This window comes from Dermochelys coriacea, chromosome 1 (assembly GCF_009764565.3).
Source record: "Dermochelys coriacea isolate rDerCor1 chromosome 1, rDerCor1.pri.v4, whole genome shotgun sequence".
Lineage (NCBI taxonomy): Eukaryota > Metazoa > Chordata > Testudines > Dermochelyidae > Dermochelys > Dermochelys coriacea.
Window position 1 is genome coordinate 198980784 of NC_050068.2, and position 18185 is coordinate 198998968.

Here is an 18185-nt window from a genome sequence, read left to right on the forward strand (position 1 = left end):
TCCTTGTGTACAAAGGAGAGATGGAAAGTAAACCATCAGTTACCCACTTTTTTAGTTCATGGAAATACAGACATTAAAACTCACATATTTCATTAAAGGTGGAATTAATTTTGACTCATTTGATGCATTGATTTCCAGAATAAGCTGGAGTTCCATCTTCAATGTGATATGAGTTTCAAGAATGAAAGTATACTTCCATTAAAAAACAAACTAAATAGAAACATATAGCCGAGTCCTGAGGTCCTTATTCAGTCCTAAATTGAGCTGAGATTTATCGTTTAGATTAAATTCATCCAGTATTTTCTATGCATATGGTGTCCATAGGCAGATAATTTCCCCAAATGTATTTGTTGTTCAAAATTTATCCAACAAATTTTATTTCATTCTTAACTCTATGGATTGATCAGACCGTTCACCATGTGTACTCAAGTCCATTTTCACAGATTTGAGCTGTGGTAGTTAGAAATAATACCATGTAACTAATCCTGTTTCCTGATTGGATGAGCACATTTTTTGGCCTTTGAACTAGACACAATTCCACTGAATTGTAGGTATTGCCACAGAATGTTAAGAAAGCACCTCCAAATGTTGGACTTTTAGAGCCCAAATCACTCAAGTCAGCAGTGATATTCCCCCTAACCTCAGTGAGCTTTGGATCAGGCCCTAAATGCACAAAAATCTCCCTGGATTACTGTCTGAGTAACATCCCAAGTAAAATTCTGTCCTCAGTTATAGCCATGCAACCCCACTGCCTTCAGTGAAGGTAGAATTGGACCCATGGCTTTAGCCTGTTGATTGGAGTGTGATAGGTTTACAGTTTAATAGCCTGATTTTTAGAGATGCTGAAAGCAACTGTGGAAGCACAGATCCCTGAAAAATCAGATGAAGCCCCGGAATGACTGAGTTCTAGAAAAAAAGGCTTTATTTACGGTACAAGCATGAAAAGCTGTTATATTGTGTCTCCATTATGGAAATAAATTCACTTTTATTAAATAATTAAATATAATTATTTATTCACTACAGATTCATAAGTATATTCTGGCTGCTTTGTGCCGTCCTGGTGATGTAAAGTGACCACACAGCTGCTCTGTGTGAACAGAGTGGCACAAAGCAGCTCATGCGTACTCAGGAAACTGACCCTGAGGGTCACATCTGATTGAGTAGTTAAGATGAAAAATATTAATGGTCAAAATGTGTTGATAACTAAAATCTCTCTTCAGTTAGCACATCCTCACCCACAGTTTGGACTTACTTCAATAAAGATGCAAATGGTGGCTCCAATTTACAAGTCTCTAGTCCAGTTTTTCTTTGTATAGCTGTAGGCGGCAGCCTAAAAGAAAAGATTATTAAAGAATTAATATGAATTGAACAGGCAACTAAAGCAGGCGGCAGTGACCGGGTGGGAAACTTTGACAACCAAGTTCAATACATTGATTTTTAGTTCTACTGATGTCAACAGATCCCACCAATGAATAAAACACAAATGTAGGACCAAATAAAGGTTTGCAAGTAAATCTTCTGTTTGCTTTCACGTTAATTTTACTCCTTAATACTATGCTTCTTACTGGTAAGGCTTTTATCATTCAGTGCTGCTCCAAGATACCCATCTTCATTACCTAGTAGTTATTAAAGCTGCTACAACTGGAGATCAGGTGTTAGGGCCCTGTGTGGAGATACATAACTCTCTCTTCAAGCAAAATTAGCTGTCGGCACTCCAACGGAGCCCCCCTGCCTGTCTCTCACTCATTCAAAGCAAACAGTAGCTGTGTTTGTTTTTTTTGATAATCAGCCCCCACAACGGAGCTTTGAAACGGCACTTCCACGTCCAGAGTTCACAACGAAACAAGAGAGGATGCTTCAGTTAAAAGGATTATGGGGAGTTTCCGGAGGTAAATCAGTGCATAATAACGTTACTCCCCGTTTACACTGGAGCTGGAGCATCTCAGCCAATGCGCAACAGCTGTTAATCCTCTCGGGGAGGTGGAGTACCAGCGGCACTGTAGCCGCAGAGAGACAGCGCCGTACGTGCCTTGCCAGTGTGGATGGGGAGTGAGGTACAGTGCTCTGGGCGGCTTTATTGCGCTGTATCTCGCAAGGGTAGCCAGGGCCAGAGCGTTGTAACACCTAAATCCCTTCATGGATCCCATCATCATCCCAGCAGAAATTAAACTTACAAAAACACATTTGTTTTCCACAGAAGTATACCATACATAACAACAACAGCCAGGAAAATCACCAGCAGAATCCGTCTCATGACTGGCAGACCTGAAATGCAATAAGATAAAACACTTTTGTTTTATACTTATTTCCACAAACATATTCTGATGAATGGTGCAAACTCTCAACATCACTATTAACTGCATTTCATTCAGTCAAAATGGTTCCTCAGGCCTTAAAAATCTGCAAATAAGGTTACTGGGTCTCTTAAGTTTGGGCATTCAAGAGTGCAGGAACAGCAACTGAATGCTATGTTCCTCTGCATTTATAAACATGAATATTCCACTGTGAGAGTATAAACTGATTGATTTGCATAGTTAAACAAATATACTGGCTAATGGCATTGAAATAGGCCAGGATATGATCTCAGAAACCTACCTGTCATATTGCTAACTTTTAATTGATGCTGCCTTTTTCTTTTCCCCCCATCACATTTTAGTAAAGTCAGGCTTTGATCAATAATGGAATGTCCAAAGGCATGTTGTGATTAGCTTCTTCGGCCTTCTTAATGATGTCACAGCTGTCCTCTAACTTCCATCCGTTCATGACAGTGACTGCACTGTGGAGAGAAGAATGCTACTCATTATTTTAAATGGGTAGGAGGAAAAAACTTAGGTCCAAGTTCAGGAGAGCACTCAAGCACCTACTTAATTTGGGAGGAATAGCAGGAAAAGATTAAAAATAAAATAAATAAATAAAAGTTAAAGTTTTCACCTAATTTAAGTGGTTTAAGAAAACAATCAAAATTAAAAAGCAGCTGGGCCAGACCACGGGAAGTGGTGGAAGAGGAAAAGTGACAGTTTCAAATGAACCATCCTTCAAATCACCACACTGCCCTTTCAATAGCTATCAGTATGTCGTCTGCCACTTAACCCTCTGAAAGTAGCTGTTTGGCCACAAAATGATGTAGAAATTTGCAAAAGAAAGATGTACTCTATTATTTTCACTTTTCCCTCTATTATGAAAAGGCATTCTTAGTAGACCGATATGTTGCATATGCGGGCCCCATGCTTTTTACATGTTTTTGAAAAAGATTTAATGCTAATGAACCATACCCTAATGAAATCAGTTACACCAATATACACATATTGGTATATTTCTCAGGTAGCTGAAAGTGCTCTGCCTTTGACCTTGTAACTCTATGAACATCCTGCTGTGGCTTGTTTTAAGCAGCACTAGGCTTGGTTTGTTTTTCTTTTCCTAGCAGTTTTAAGACACTGAATTACATCTCCCTGACTCATAACAAACATAAAAAAGGTGACTGTATGACACTAATGCATTATACTGCTACAGCCTATTGCCATATCCAGATTACCGCAGCATGAAAACACACAGAAAGCTGAATGACAAAAGTATTACAGTACATATAGACCTTGATCCTGAGGGAGGATCCATGCACCTGCTCAGAAATCCATTAAGTTCAAGACCCTTCCTGATGGATCTGATTGCAGGATTGGAGCCAGGGTTTGTAATGGCATCCACAAGTAAGGAACTCATGCAATAAACAAATTATATTTCAAAGAAAGGAAGGACGGACATGATATCACCCCCAACATTGCCTTGCTTTACTATTTTGAATTGTATTAGCCTAGACTGCTCTTTCAACCTCAACCCCTCACATATCACCCTCCCCTAGCATCTCCTCCACACCTTTAACTTAATCTAGACTGCATGCTTTTTGTCATAGTCCAGTCTTCTTCCATTTTAGGGGTACAAAGTGAAACTCTGATTTCCACAAGCCCCTCCCTAAAACTGCAAGGAAACTATATTTAGCATAGCCTGTTTGTTAGCAATGCTCTACATGAGTACAGAATGTCAGGTATGGGACTCCTTTGCAAGGAAACGAACACAACAATTTTTGTTAGGTTTCAGAGTAGCAGCCATGTTAGTCTGTATCCGCAAAAAGAAAAGGAGTACTTGTGGAACCTTAGAGACTAACAAATTTATTTGAGCATAAGCTTTCGTGAGCTACAGCTCACTTCATCGGATGCATGCAGAGGAAAATACAGTGGGGAGATTTATATACATAGAGAACATGAAACAATGGGTGTTACCATACACACTGGAACAAGAGCTATTACCAGCAGGAGAGGAGGGGGAAACAAACAAACAAAAAAACCAAACCTTTTATAAAAAGAAAAGGAGTACTTGTGGCACCTTAGAGACGAACAAATTTATTTGAGCATAAGCTTTCGTGAGCTACAGCTCACTTCATCAGATGCATTCAGTGGAAAATACAGTGGGGAGATTTATATACATAGAGAACATGAAACAATGGGTGTTACCATACACACTGTAACGAGAGAGTGATCACTTAAGGTGAGCTATTACCAGCAGGAGAGCGGGGGGGGGGGGGATCTTTTGTAGTGATAATCAAGATGGGCCATTTCCAGCAGTTGACAAGAACGTCTGAGGAACAGTGGGGGGAGGGGGGAATAAACATGGGGAAATAGTTTTACTTTGTGTAATGACACATCCACTCCCAGTCTCTATTCAAGCCTAAATTCATTGTATCCAGTTTGCAAATTAATTCCAATTCAGCAGTCTCTCGTTGAAGTCAGTTTTGAAGTTTTTTTTGTTGAAGAATTGCAACTTTTAGGTCTGTAATCGAGTGACCAAAGAGACTGAAGTGTTCTCCGAATGGTTTCTGAATGTTATAATTCTTGATGTCTGATTTGTGTCCATTTATTCTTTTACATAGAGACTGTCCAGTTTGACCAATGTACATGGCAGAGGGGCATTGCTGGCACATATCACATTGGTAGGTGTGCAGGTGAATGAGCCTCTGACAGTGTGCATGATGTGATTAGGCACTATGATGGTCCCCTGAATAGATATGTGGACACAGTTGGCAACAGGCTTTGTTGCAAGGATAGGTTCCTAGGTTAGTGGTTTTGATGTGTGGTTGCTGGTGAGTATTTGCTTCAGGTTGGGGGGCTGTCTGTAAGCAAGGACTGGTCTGTCTCCCAAGATCTGTGAGAGTGATGGGTCGTCCTTCAGGATAAGTTATAGATCCTTGATGATGCGTTGGAGAGGTTTTAGTTGGGGGCTGAAGGTGATGGCTAGTGGCATTCTGTTATTTTCTTTGTTGGGCCTGTCCTGTAGTAGGTGACTTCTGGGTACTCTTCTGGCTCTGTCAATCTGTTTCTTCACTTCAGCAGGTGGGTATTGTAGTTGTAAGAATGCATGATAGAGATCTTGTAGGTGTTTGTCTCGGTCTGAGGGGTTGGAGCAAATGCGGTTGTACCGTAGAGCTTGGCTGTAGATAATGGATCGTGTGGTGTGATCTGGGTGAAAGCTGGAGGCATGTAGGTAAGTATAGCGGTTAGTAGGTTTCCGGTATAGGGTGGTGTTTATGTGACCATTGCTTATTAGCGCTGTAGTGTCCAGGAAGCGAATCTCTTATGTGGACTGGTCCAGGCTGAGGTTGATGGTGGGATGGAAATTGTTGAAATCATGGTGGAATTCCTCAAGGGCTTCTTTTCCACAGGTACAGATGATGAAGATGTCATTAATGTAGTGCAAGTAGAGTGGGGGCATTAGGGGACGAGAGCTGAGGAAGCTTTGTTCTAGGTCAGCCATAAAAATGTTGGCATACTGTGGGGCCATGCAGGTACCGATAGCAGTGCCATTGATTTGAAGGTATACGATGTCCCTAAATGTGCAATAGTTATGGGTGAGGACAAAGTCACAAAGCTCAGCTACCAGGTTTGCTGTGACATTATCGGGAATACAGCTATCAAAATAGAGACTCTCTGACCCACCCACCTACACAGCAGAAGACAATGATACATTGATAAGTAAGAAATACTAAGAGCCTGATTCTCCTCCCACTTCAATCAGTACGCATCAGGAGTGAATCAGTTGAAGACAATGGGTCAGATTTCAGCAGTAGCAAATCGCTGACTTCACTGATTTCATTGACTTCAGTGGAGCTATGCCAATTTATATCAGCAGAGAATCTCGCCTAGTGGAATCAGAACTGTGTAAAAGCAGTGCTAATGAGAGGCAAATCAGCCCCTAAACGCTTTTGTTAGAACTACTAATGAATTCTAAATAGAAAAAAAAAGGTTGAATTCTCAGCTCATAAACTATATTTCAGTTTAGATTTTAAGCATTGGAAAATGTATATCTAAGTTTTTTAATAACTACTTAGTATCCCTTTACCCTTGCAAAGAAATTTACTAAACAAAAGAATACAAGTCGTCATACTCTTGAAGTCATAGTCAAGAGGCATATTACAAAATGTCACTATTTTCATTTATATAGAAATTCCATATGGAACAGCTATGTTAAAAGACCATCACCAAGGTTACAAAGTAAAGCACTCAGAAGCTAGACAATGCCAGAATTAAAGATTGCTCATGCAACCTTAACCTTGCCCCTTTATGAATTATGCATTATGATACAATCTTTAATCACATGCTAAAATACTGTTTTTTCCACAGGATCAGAGAAGTTTGTGCAGTGAATTATGCTGTGATCCATAAGATCCTTGCCTCATTTGCTGAAGAAATTAGGTTGCATTTTTAACATTGACAGCATTTACTGGTTTTCCTCCCCCGTCAAATCAATCAATCAATCAATCAATCAATAAATACACACAAAGCAAACATCAGACATGGACAATTTCAGACCCAAAGGTTTCAAGAAAATAAGCAATTGAAGACAGAGAGTTTTGATGCAAAGTCTTAGGCAACCAATGTGCACTGCCTATATCCGATGAAAGATGTCATGTTATCTTTGGCTTGGCTTGCATCAAGAGCCACTTCAGTGGGACACTGAATGGTATGGGCATAATGGTTTGAGCTATGAAAGATCAGAAACCAAACTGATGAAGAAGATTTGGGGACATTCTACCCTCATTTATCCCTAGGTTACTCACCTGAAGCCAATGGGGTGGTATGGACATAACTGAAAGCAGAAGTTGCCCAAGCTAACTTTTTCTTTTAAGGGACTTTAAAAATCCATTGCATAATTCAAGTCCTCCCCCCTTAGACTGGTTTGATAAATGGAACCAGAATTAAAAGATGTAAGGATCTAGGCTCCAGTGAGTGGGGCATTGCTATTAAGTTACAAGGGAGAACCTACAGGAACAGGGATCATTTGTATTACATTGAAAACCATGCTATCCTTTCCCCAATAGTGAGTTTTATCCATTGAGGACACCAGAGGTATATAGGCAAAGTTGGCTTTGCCCACCACATTTTTATCAAAAATTTTAAATCAATTTAAATCACATTTAAATCAAAATGGGGGTACTTGGGTCGCTAAAGTTTGAGAACCGCTCAACTACACCAATGGGAGAAGCTCTTCTGCCGGTGTAGTAGCATCTTCACTAAAGTGCTACAGCTGCACCCGTGCAGTTGTGCTGCTGTTGTGCTGTATGTGAAGACAAGCCTTTAGGGGCTCACAGGGGTTTCTTCCTTGTGCCTTCTACCTTATCAGTTCTATAAAGCAGATTTTGGGTGCAATTTAAATAAATAATACCAGTGTTGCAAACTCTCGCAATTTAATCGCGAGTCTTGTGATATTTAATGTTTTGCTTCAAAACCTAGCTGCAGCAATTAAAAGTTTGCATAAGAATCTCAGCTTTCTTTAAAACAAAGTAAGTTTCCAGCCCTCATAGCTGTGGAGAAAAGCTGAAAATTGGAGTGAGTGAAACCTAAAAGTTCAAAAGCCAGTGGCAAAAAACAAAACCAAACTTTTTTGTTGTTGTTGTTGTTTTTTAATCTCATGGATATTTAAGACAATCTGGTAATTTTGGGGGGCACAACTCATGATTTTTGACTGCTTGAGGTAGCAATACTGTAATACAAAACTTTATATTGTTTTCCTGTAGTTGGCGCTGCAGTACATTTCCTGTGGGCCTCCTGCTCGTTAAGATAAACACAGGCAGTGCTAATTCCAGAACTTAAATGTTTAAAAATAACTTCATAAACTGCCAATACACATACCCAGTAGAGTAGGTTTAAAGGATATATTTACAGCTCAGTTAGTGCATTGCATTAATTCTGACTTTTTCTATGTTTTGCTATCTGTTACAAAATATCTTTGCATAATTTGATATCTCTGCTCTTTTTCAGGAAAGAAATATGGTAATGGGCATTACACGAAAGAATTGTGATAGGGCCTTATCTTGCTAATCTTATTTTATTACATTTACCTAGTCCTGAACTCTCTTCCCCTTTTTTGCCATTTTTCCTTGCTTTCAATGCCATCAATTTAGCAAAAGACAGTGTTCTTTAAAAAAAAAAAAAGAAAAAAAAATCATTTGTTTAAATGAGGCTGGGAAATGAATTGAATATCATCATGAAACGTCTCTGAATTAATACTCCATTTCCTGGGTTTGGGTCTAGGACAATGTTTTGCTCTCCAGCTGTGCATGGTCAGTTCAATAGTGTCTTAGTTCAACTTACTTACATAACATTTCTAAATGGGCAAGTCGTTCTAAATCTGCTTCACAGATTTCCACACTAAGCCACGACGGCCTGCATTGAGATTCTACTGTGAAAATGGCATCGTTGGTTTCCTGCTGGTGTGTTGCAACAAAAGTGCTCCTATTACCAGTTAAAAAAAAAAAAGTTTCCCCTGTGTTGGATCCACTGATCTGGACAGAATTTATAATTTATGGGTATTCCTGTCCAATCCATCTGAATGATAGAGGCAGAGGTGGTTTTGTTTGTTTGCTTTGTGGAAGCTGAAACCTCCTCTTGCTGGCACACTACTGAATGAGCCATGCACTCCCACAGACACTGCCTCCATTGAAGACAGCATGTACTTCCCCACAGCGAGTGAGCTTTCTGTAGGGGATTTTTTCCACTTATTTCTCCAGGAACAGAACATAGTACTTCAGAAGCAGGGAGGAGGTGGGCTGGAATTTCCTTAGCAACAGGTATTTTCCCCAGTACTTATTCTCCACCAGTGGTGTTCAGCAGGGAAGGTGGTAGATGACAAGACTGCCATCTTGTTGTTCTGTATTTCACCTGCTCTTGCAGCCAGCAGTTTAGCTGTGCATTGCTGCACAGTACATTGGCGGCACTCAGAAGGGTCAGCAAGTTGTTTTTAGTATTTGAAGGCTGGCCTGCCTTTATTTCAGGATCAGGTTAGTATCACATTAGGGACTGCAACAGCATAGTATTTATAGAGCAGGGGCAGGCAAACTTTTTGGCCTGAGGGCCACATCGGGTTTCCAAAATTGTATGGAGTGCCCGTCAGGGGAGGCTGTGCCTCCCCAAACAGCCAAACGTGGCCCGGCCCCCACCCCCAACTGACCCTCCCCACCGCTTCTCGCCCCCTGACGGCCCCCCTGGGATCCCTGCCCCATCCACCCATCCCTGTCCCCTGACCACCACAGCACCCCCACCCGACTGCTCCCCGCTGCCCCATCCAATCCCTCCTCTTGTTCCTGACTCCTCCCTCTCCCCCCCACCTCGGGTCACCTGCCCCATCCAACCACCCCTTCTCCCTGTCCCCTGACTGCCCCTGGAACCCATGCCCCTGACTGTCCCCCACCACCCCATCCAACCCCCCTCTCCTTTCTAACTGCCCCCCCAGGACCCCTGCTCCCATACAACCCCCATTCCCCACCCTCTGACTGCCCTGACCCCTATCCACATCCCCGTCCCCTGACCATCCCCAGAACTCCCCTGCCCTCTATCCAACCCCCCATCCCGCTCCCTGCCCCCTTACCACGCTGTCTGGAGCACTGGTGGCTGGCGGCGCTGGAGCCAGCCACACCACCGCGCAGCACAGAGCACCGGGTCAGGCCAGGCTCTGCAGCTGCGCTGCCCCAGGAGAGACAGTGCCCAGAGCATTGTGCCGGCGGCACAGTGAGCTGAGGCTGCAGGGGATGGAGAACAACAGGGGAAGGGCTGGGGGGTGAGCCTCCCAAGCCAGGTGCTCAGGGCAGGAGGGTCCCATGGGCTGGATGTGGCCCACAGGCCATAGTTTGCCCCCCTCTGTTATAGAGCCAACACAACCATTCTGCTCCCCATCAGCACAGCCTGCCAGCCGGCTCAGTTAAGGGAAAGCAAAGCACCTCCAACTGGGCCCTGCACAGACAAACACCATCATGGTTTCATTTTGTCCCAAGGCTTTAGGGAGACTTCTGCATTAGTACCTGTTTTACACATACCTGCACTTCCCTACTCCACGCTGCTTCTGAGGCCAGTAACTCACCCCAGACTGGCATATCCTTGGGCTCAAAGCACCTTGTGAAGAATGCAAGACTAAGCGGAAATTTATTCTAACCCTTCTTTTCACCCTCAACCTGCCTTCATTTTCATAAGCAAGGTGATTTTCTGAATAAAATATTTAGCTGATGTCTGGCACCCAGCAAGTAGTCACCATGGCTGGCTCAGTTTGTGCCATAGGCAGAGTACAGAGTCTTAACACTAGCACCTTCTCATCTTAGAAGACGCTCTCCCTCCTTGGCCCATCAACACCTTTAAAGAAAACAAATCAAGCAGGGTCTCGTCCCTAATCAAATCAGGGATGGTTTAACACTTTGTCATTTCATGCAAGATCAGTGGTTAAATGGGCTTAATCTGCAGCAAGGAAGATTTATGTTAGATATTAGGAAAAACTTTCTGACGATAAGTGTTAGTTAAGCTCTGGAATAGGCTTCCAAGGGAGGCTGTGGAATCTCCATCACTGGAGAGATGAGAACAAACACCTAGGGATGGCCTAGGCTTACTTGATCCTACCTCAGCAGAGCAAGCTGTACTAGATGACCTCTCTAAAGGTCCCTGGCAGCCCTATACTTCTATGACTCCTGCCTTGCTAAATGTTGTAAAAAAAACAAAAACAAAAAAAAAAAACACCAACCTACTTACTGCATGCTCTATTGGAATCTTAGCTGTCGACTGAGAGCCTGATTTTTCAGAGATGCTGGGCACCTGAATCTCCATTTACTTCAACTAGAATTGTGGGTATTTTAGCAATTCTAAAATTCAGGTCAAACTGACATGTATACATGTCAATCACAATACTATGTTACTATAAGATTTTTTTCCACGCTGTCATACCATAGATTATCCTCTAAATGTTCAGTTTTAACCAGATCAAGCTATGTTTTCATTTATAAATTGCACATGATATAAAAGACACACTGAGAATTAACAATATAAACCCAGACAATTATGACTTTTCCTCAGCCATGTGTTAGGGCTCCCCCAATCCAACTATTCCCTCTCTAGCTCCTCTTCTAAAAAACCTTGGCAAATGAACAGGCCTTACTGCTTACTCTGAAGGTCAACAGAGTTTGAGTCAATTTAACTGGTTTCCCCATAAGTCTTGGCATGCAGCAGTAACACTGGACTGAAGCTTTCTTCTCCAAATGTAAAAAATCAACAGAACACATGACAATAACTAAAGAGACATGCTGTACAATGTTTGAGAAAGCAGGAAGCAATTAATAGTAGGGCTGTCAATTAATCATAGTTAACTCACGCGATTAACTCAAAAAATGATAAACAAAAGAAATAGTATTTTTCAAGTCACTTCATACAAGTACAGTAGTGAAATCTCTATCATGAAAGTATAACTTGCAAATGTAGATTCTTTTTCTTACATAACTGCATTTAAAACAAAGCAAATGTAAAACTTTAGATCCTACATGTCCACTCAGTCCTACTTCTTGTTCAGCCAATAGCTAAGACAAACAAATTTGTTTACATTTACAGGGGATACTGCTGCCTGCTTCTTATTTACGATGTCACCTGAAAGTGAGAACAGGCATTCGCATGGCACTTTTGTAGCAGGTGTTGCAAGGTATTTACATCCCAGATATGCTAAACATTTGTATGCCCCTTCATGCTTTGGTCACCATTCCAGAGGGCATGCCTCCATGCTGATGATGCTTGTTTAAAGAAAAAAAAATGCATGAATTAAATTTGTGACCGAACTCCTTGGGGAGAATTGTATGTCTCTTGTTCTATTTTATCCACATTCTGCCGTATATTTCATGTTATAGCAGTCTTGGATGATGAACCAGCACGTGTTTGTTTTAAGAACACTTTCACAGCAGATTTGACAAAATGCAAAGAAGGTACCAATGTAAGATTTCTAAAAATTGCTACAGCATTCGAACCAAGGTTTAAGACTCTGAAGTGCAGTCCAAAAATCTGAGAGGGACGAGGTGTGGAGCATGCTTTCAGATGTCTTAAAAGAGCAACACTCAGATGCGGAAACTACAGAACCCGAACCATCAAAAAAGAAAATCAGCCTTCTGCTGGTGGGATCTGACTCAGATGATGAAAATGAACATGCTTCGGTCCATTCTGCTTTGTATTATTATCGAGCAGAACCTGTCATCAGCATGGATGCTTGTCCCCTGGAATGGTGGTTGAACCATTAAGGGACATATGAATCTCTAGCACGTTTGGCACCTAAATGTCTTGCGACGCCAACTACAACATTGCCATGTGAATGCCTGTTCTCACTTTCAGGTGACATTGTAAAAAAGAAGCAGGCAGCACTGTCTCCTGCAAATTGTAACCACACTTGTTTGTCTGAGCTGAAGTAGGACAGAGGACTTGTAGGCTGTAAAGTGATATATTGTTTTATTTTTTAATCCAGTTTTTTTTCCAACCTAATTCTACATTTGTAAGTTCAACTTTCATAATAAAGAGATTGCACTACAGTACTTGTATTAGGTGAACTGAAAATTATTATTTCTTTTGTTTTTTACAGTGCAAATATTTGTAATCAAAAATAAAGTGAGCACTGTACACTTTGTATTCTGTGTTGTAACTGAAATCAATCTATTTGAAAAAGTAGAAAACATCCAAAAATATTTAAATAAATGTTATTTTATTATTGTTTAACAGTGCGATTAATTGCGATTAATTTTTTAAATCGCTTGACAGCCCTAATTAATAGCCATGTACACATCTCAGTAGCGGATTACGCCTTCATGCACACTTCATTACTCTCTGACAAAGGGTCTGCTATCTGCAGTTCTGAAGAAAGAAAACATTCTAAAAGGAAGACACGTAACAGAGCTATATGAATCATTGTTTTCTATTGACATGGGTTCACACAGCCCAGAGTGTGAGGATCAAATAAACAACCCTTCACCATCCCAAAGAAACCCCCCCCCCAGAAAGTCTAAAGCCCAGTTGAAACTAGTCAAGTTTTGCCCAGCTTTGGGTCAAAATTCATCATGCAAACCCACTCAATTTCTACCAGAAACTACAAATCTACCAAAGTTAATTCAGAAAGTTCCCAATAAAACCACAAACCCAGGGAGTTTTGCCTCATTACATGTGAATGTTTCCCAAAGCCCTAGCTCCAGTCTCATTTTAAAAGAGGACACTGGCTTTTCCTTTTAATAATGAAGTGGAGATTTTCAGGACTGACTAGGAAATTTAGCCACACAGCTCCCACTGATTTTAATGGGAGTTGCAGATTTAGCCTCACTTCCCATTAATAGTAAGGGGGAGTATATGTGGCCAAATCCCCTAGTTTCTTGTGAAAAACTCAGTCTAAATCCATAAAAATTGCATTTAAAATTGAAGAACAAAAAAAAAAGAAATTTGAATGCAAAATCAGGGACAAGAGGTGTGGCAATCTTGATTTAAAATATAAGTTGAGCTAAGTATTATTATTATTAATTATTTGTGATACCGTAATGTCTAGGAGGACAAGTCACAGATCAGGACCCCGTGGTGCTAAAGGCTTAACTCTACCAAGAGTTAAATATGGCTCAGCTGCAGCAGTGGTAAATCTGGAATAACTCCATGTAGATATTTCTTCTCTCAAATTATACCAGCACAAACCCAAAGTAATTCCATTGACTTCAGTGGAGCTACTCCAGATTTTCACTGGTGTGAAAGAAAAAAGAATTTGGCCCTGAATATAATCATTATTGTTTGTTATACTTCTTTTGTAGTTAACACCCGAAGGCCTGAATCAGAGCCAGGGTTCTATTATGCTAGGACAGTGGTTCTCAAACTTTTGTACTGGTGACCCCTTTCACACAGCAAGCCTCCATGTGCAACCCCCCTTATAAATTAAAAACACTTGTTTGTTTCTTTAACACCATTATAAATGCCGGAGGCAAAGCAGGGCTTGAGATGGAGGCTGAAATCTCGCGACTCCCCGTGTAATAACCTCAGGACCCACTGAAGGGACCCAACCCCCAGTTTGAGAACCCCTGTGCTAGGGCATAGTAAAAACATATACAAAGCCATGGCTACTATGGCTAGGCTTGGAAGAATTAGATTTGTATTGGTAACGGTCAGTAAACATCAATTTCACCACACACCCACACCCACCGACCAAAAATATTTCCATCAATGACAACTGAAGTTTACAAATAGGGCAAAGTAAGAAAAATGCTGCTTAAGAACCTATTGGAGTTTAAGGATATTTAATTTGTATATTTTGACCTGCAATGTTGACAATTTGCATTTTAATGATTGTAAAACTTTAACTTTTTGAATCTCAGCGTTTCCTGTCATTAAATAGCAAGTCTGACCCCGTCCATTGTCTGACCTGCCCGCATAATTTGCTACAACTGTTGAAAATTTTAATAGACAAAAATCTGAAAAAAAAATGCTTAAAAATAAACATTAATATTATCCATTGAAAGTTTATATAAAATTCTGCAAAACACCTTGGGGAATTTACAGTCTAAGTTTATACAGGGACATCTTTCATGTTCTTTGGAATTGGTTGGACTAGACGTGTTTTAGGAAGAATGCATCAAGAAAACAATACATTTGGCATCAGAGAGTTGGTATTTTGGAAAATTTCTTTTAAGTTAGCACTATTGTGATAAAGGAAAAGGGATCCTAACTAAAAACAATGCTACACAAGGAATAAGGTCACGGCAGTCAACAGTTCCGAGAATTGTGGCAAAGTTCTGCTTGTGACTGCTATTTGAGTTCTACATGCCATTTAAGTTAAAGAAAGAAACCACTCAGTTCTTTCCCGCATGAGGAAATCCACATCCTAACTGCACACAATGCCCTTCTCTTATTTTAAAACAACTTCTTGATGTGGGGCTGGATCGTTATGAAGCCTACAATAGAATATAGGACTCCAGAGTGGCAAATTTACTTGGTGGAGAGAGCTGAAATTCATTTTTAGTTCTGGTCTGCGATCCAGGACATAAATGTAGGACTTCATAGTTCTCTTCATCCACAACATTGCCCAGTAATGTCAATAGGAGGTTTGCACAAAGATGGAGGCTAGAACCTGGCCTTAATGCAGTAACTAAACTTTTTATTTACTATTATTTAGTACTTTATTGTCACATTCAATATCAAGGAGTGGAAGAATATGACACACCATGCCCCTCACTCCCCCAACTTTGGATCACTGCTATTTGTGCCCTTTGTTTCTCTTCTTTCCCCTTCCTCAATTTCTCTCCCTCTTCCTTGTCTATACATCTTTCCTTTGTTCTTCCTTCTAAGTTTCCTTCCCTGCAGCAATACCCAAAGTCTACCTCCTGGGCTTCTCTTCAACCATTTTCCTATTCCATCCACTAGAGGATCAGCAACACCATAGTTATTGTTGACATTAAAATGTCATCATTGTGGTTGATACTCCAGAGCGGTTACTAGGGGACTGCAGAGTTCACGCCTCTCTGAGCCATTGTTTCAGCCTGTCTCCATGCTCCTGGAGGTAACATTGCATCAGTTTACCCCTGGCTCATGTTTGGAAGTTTTTTTGCAATCACAAGGGCTAGAAACTTACTTCAAAAGAAGAAAAACAAACTGGAGACTGCAGAATCTAGACATGCCCTGTGGGCTGCATAAAAAGAACAAGTAGCTGCATTCACCAGATGGGACAGATGTTTGACACCCCAACACAGAACACTTTAATTTAGTTCACTGGTTCAACTCCTGGATGGGACAATAGTGACCAAAAGTTTTTACAATCTGGAGATTGCCTGGATGGTTTTGGCAGGACTGAGCAGGCTCAGCAACTCCCAATGAACAGCTGTCTACATATAAAATAATAATAAATAATAATAATAATAATAAAGTATCACCTACACAACAGACCTTTCTTTTGGCAGTCCCAACAGGTAGGGCAAAGACTGAATAGTAAGAATGATTAGAAATATTTGCAACAAAATTATCTTTCCACCAAAACATTCCTGGTTTATAGTTTATGGAATGCAACTAAGTTCACAATATTTCAAAAACTTTGTGCAAACAAAAATTGTACTGGTTAAGGTGGCTGCAACTATACAAGACCAAAGGTGTTCCTTTTTCACATTTTGAACTTGTGTGGTTGCTTGTGAATGGTCACACAAGCCTTATGTTACTGGTGTTGGTTTTCTGACAGGATGAATCTACTTCATGTGATCATGAGGGACAGCTCCCTTGCTCCAGATGCCCAAAATTCCAATTAAAATTCACACACTTCATTAACAGGCTCCTGCTTTGCTGATTGCCATAATGTCCCCAAAGACTGGAGGAGGACCAAAGAAAGCATAAGGCCAGAAGAAGCACCTGTTACTGGATTTGCAGCAGAGCAGATGCCAACTTCAACAGCCCTCTCTTATTGACAGCCGCAGAATATTCATCTCTAATTATGCAGCAGAAGGACAACCTGCCTTCCACTGAACAACCCATACTTCTGGTGCTCCAGGACCCACACCATGATCCATGAGGACAGCCCCAACGCACCATGAGACACTCATCTGGTTCACAACCAACAGAAATATGGGGCAGCAGCTGCCCTTCCCCTTGCAACTATTAATGCTTTGGTGTTTCTGGCCTTGCAAGATCATGGGGTTGAGGACCCAATACAGGCTTTGGAGGTAGAATGCATGTATGCCTGGTGACCTCAATCCCTATTGACCTTTTCTGTGTATGTATTATAAATATGGTTGTAAAATTGTTATGTTGCTCCACATCTTCTCTCCATAAGCCAAAGTTGCCAAAAGCAACAGTCTTAAATCGTTCAGGACAAAATTTCAACCTAGAAATGGACTTCATGAGCCAGTCTGTGGTATCTGGCTAGGTGGGGGAGGAGGGAGGACTAGGACACTCAATATTCTCATAGCATGACTGGTAAAAAATGCAAAGCTAAGTTTTTTGGGGGGGAAGTCATCAAATTTCCCCATACTTAATTAATTAGTCCTGGAAGCTGATCTATTCTCTTCACCAGCAGTGTCCCTTCCAAGTCAGAATTAAGGTAAAAGTTGCAGGTCAGCATGAAGGAAGCTCGCACTGCAGCTGCCTATGCTCTATTCTTTGGATAACATGGAAGACTTTAAGCTTCAGAACTGTCAACCCAACACCTTTCTGAGTCTAAATTCACACTGCTTTCTGATTTTGAAAATTAAAAGTAGGACTATGATAGCATTTTAACTACTAGTCACTGTGAGGAACCTAAATCCAAATCTGAAAGAAGGGCAGTGTCAAGTTTGAAGGGCTCAAATCTTTTGCATTTTAAATATTATGTATGTTTGCAAAGCTCATGCAATTGTCTATATACATAGTTTGATTTTCCCAGTAATAATACATTCATTGATCTTTTTCTTTAAAACAAAACACACACACTGCAAAAGCTAAGCACCAGTGAGAAATTCTCAAGTCAGTGTATGCAAACAAAGGTGTTGGAAAATATACTGATTTTCAAACTATCAAAGAATTGATATATATAACAGAGTTATTTGCAAAATTGCAGATGATCCCTGGAACGCTGTGGGTTTTTTTAAACATGAATTTATCAGCAGCAAATGAACACGTCCAATAATGCAAAGCAGAGCTGAAAATTTCAGGAGCTAGTAAATACACAGTGTAGTTGCAAATCCGGCTCTAAAAAAAAAAAAAAACCAACCACACCAGACAATGCAAGCAATATATTTAGCCCTCAAGTTGGCAAACCTACATTATAGGGGGAAGGCATCAATAAGTTTATACCTGTAAGTGATCAGTGTTAAAATCTTTTTGCCCCTTAGGCAATGTCTATACTACAAGCTAAAGGGTGTGATTCCACTG

General features: G+C 40.8%; 1 protein-coding gene across 2 annotated transcripts in view; it reads right to left on the reverse strand.

The window, feature by feature from the left end:
• ST3GAL6 (ST3 beta-galactoside alpha-2,3-sialyltransferase 6) overlaps nucleotides 1-18185 on the reverse strand; it is a 77416-nt gene that overhangs the window by 37140 nt on the left and 22091 nt on the right. For both annotated transcript variants that reach the window (XR_006280143.1, XM_038374132.2), the window contains exons 2-4: nucleotides 2596-2776; nucleotides 2175-2265; nucleotides 1253-1330 (exon numbers count right to left, since the gene is read on the reverse strand). Coding sequence is in view for 1 of the 2 variants with exons in the window: in XM_038374132.2 (XP_038230060.1) it covers nucleotides 1253-1330; nucleotides 2175-2265; nucleotides 2596-2602 (176 nt within the window). In the remaining variant the exon portion in view is untranslated. The remainder of the gene's footprint in view (nucleotides 1-1252; nucleotides 1331-2174; nucleotides 2266-2595; nucleotides 2777-18185) is intronic.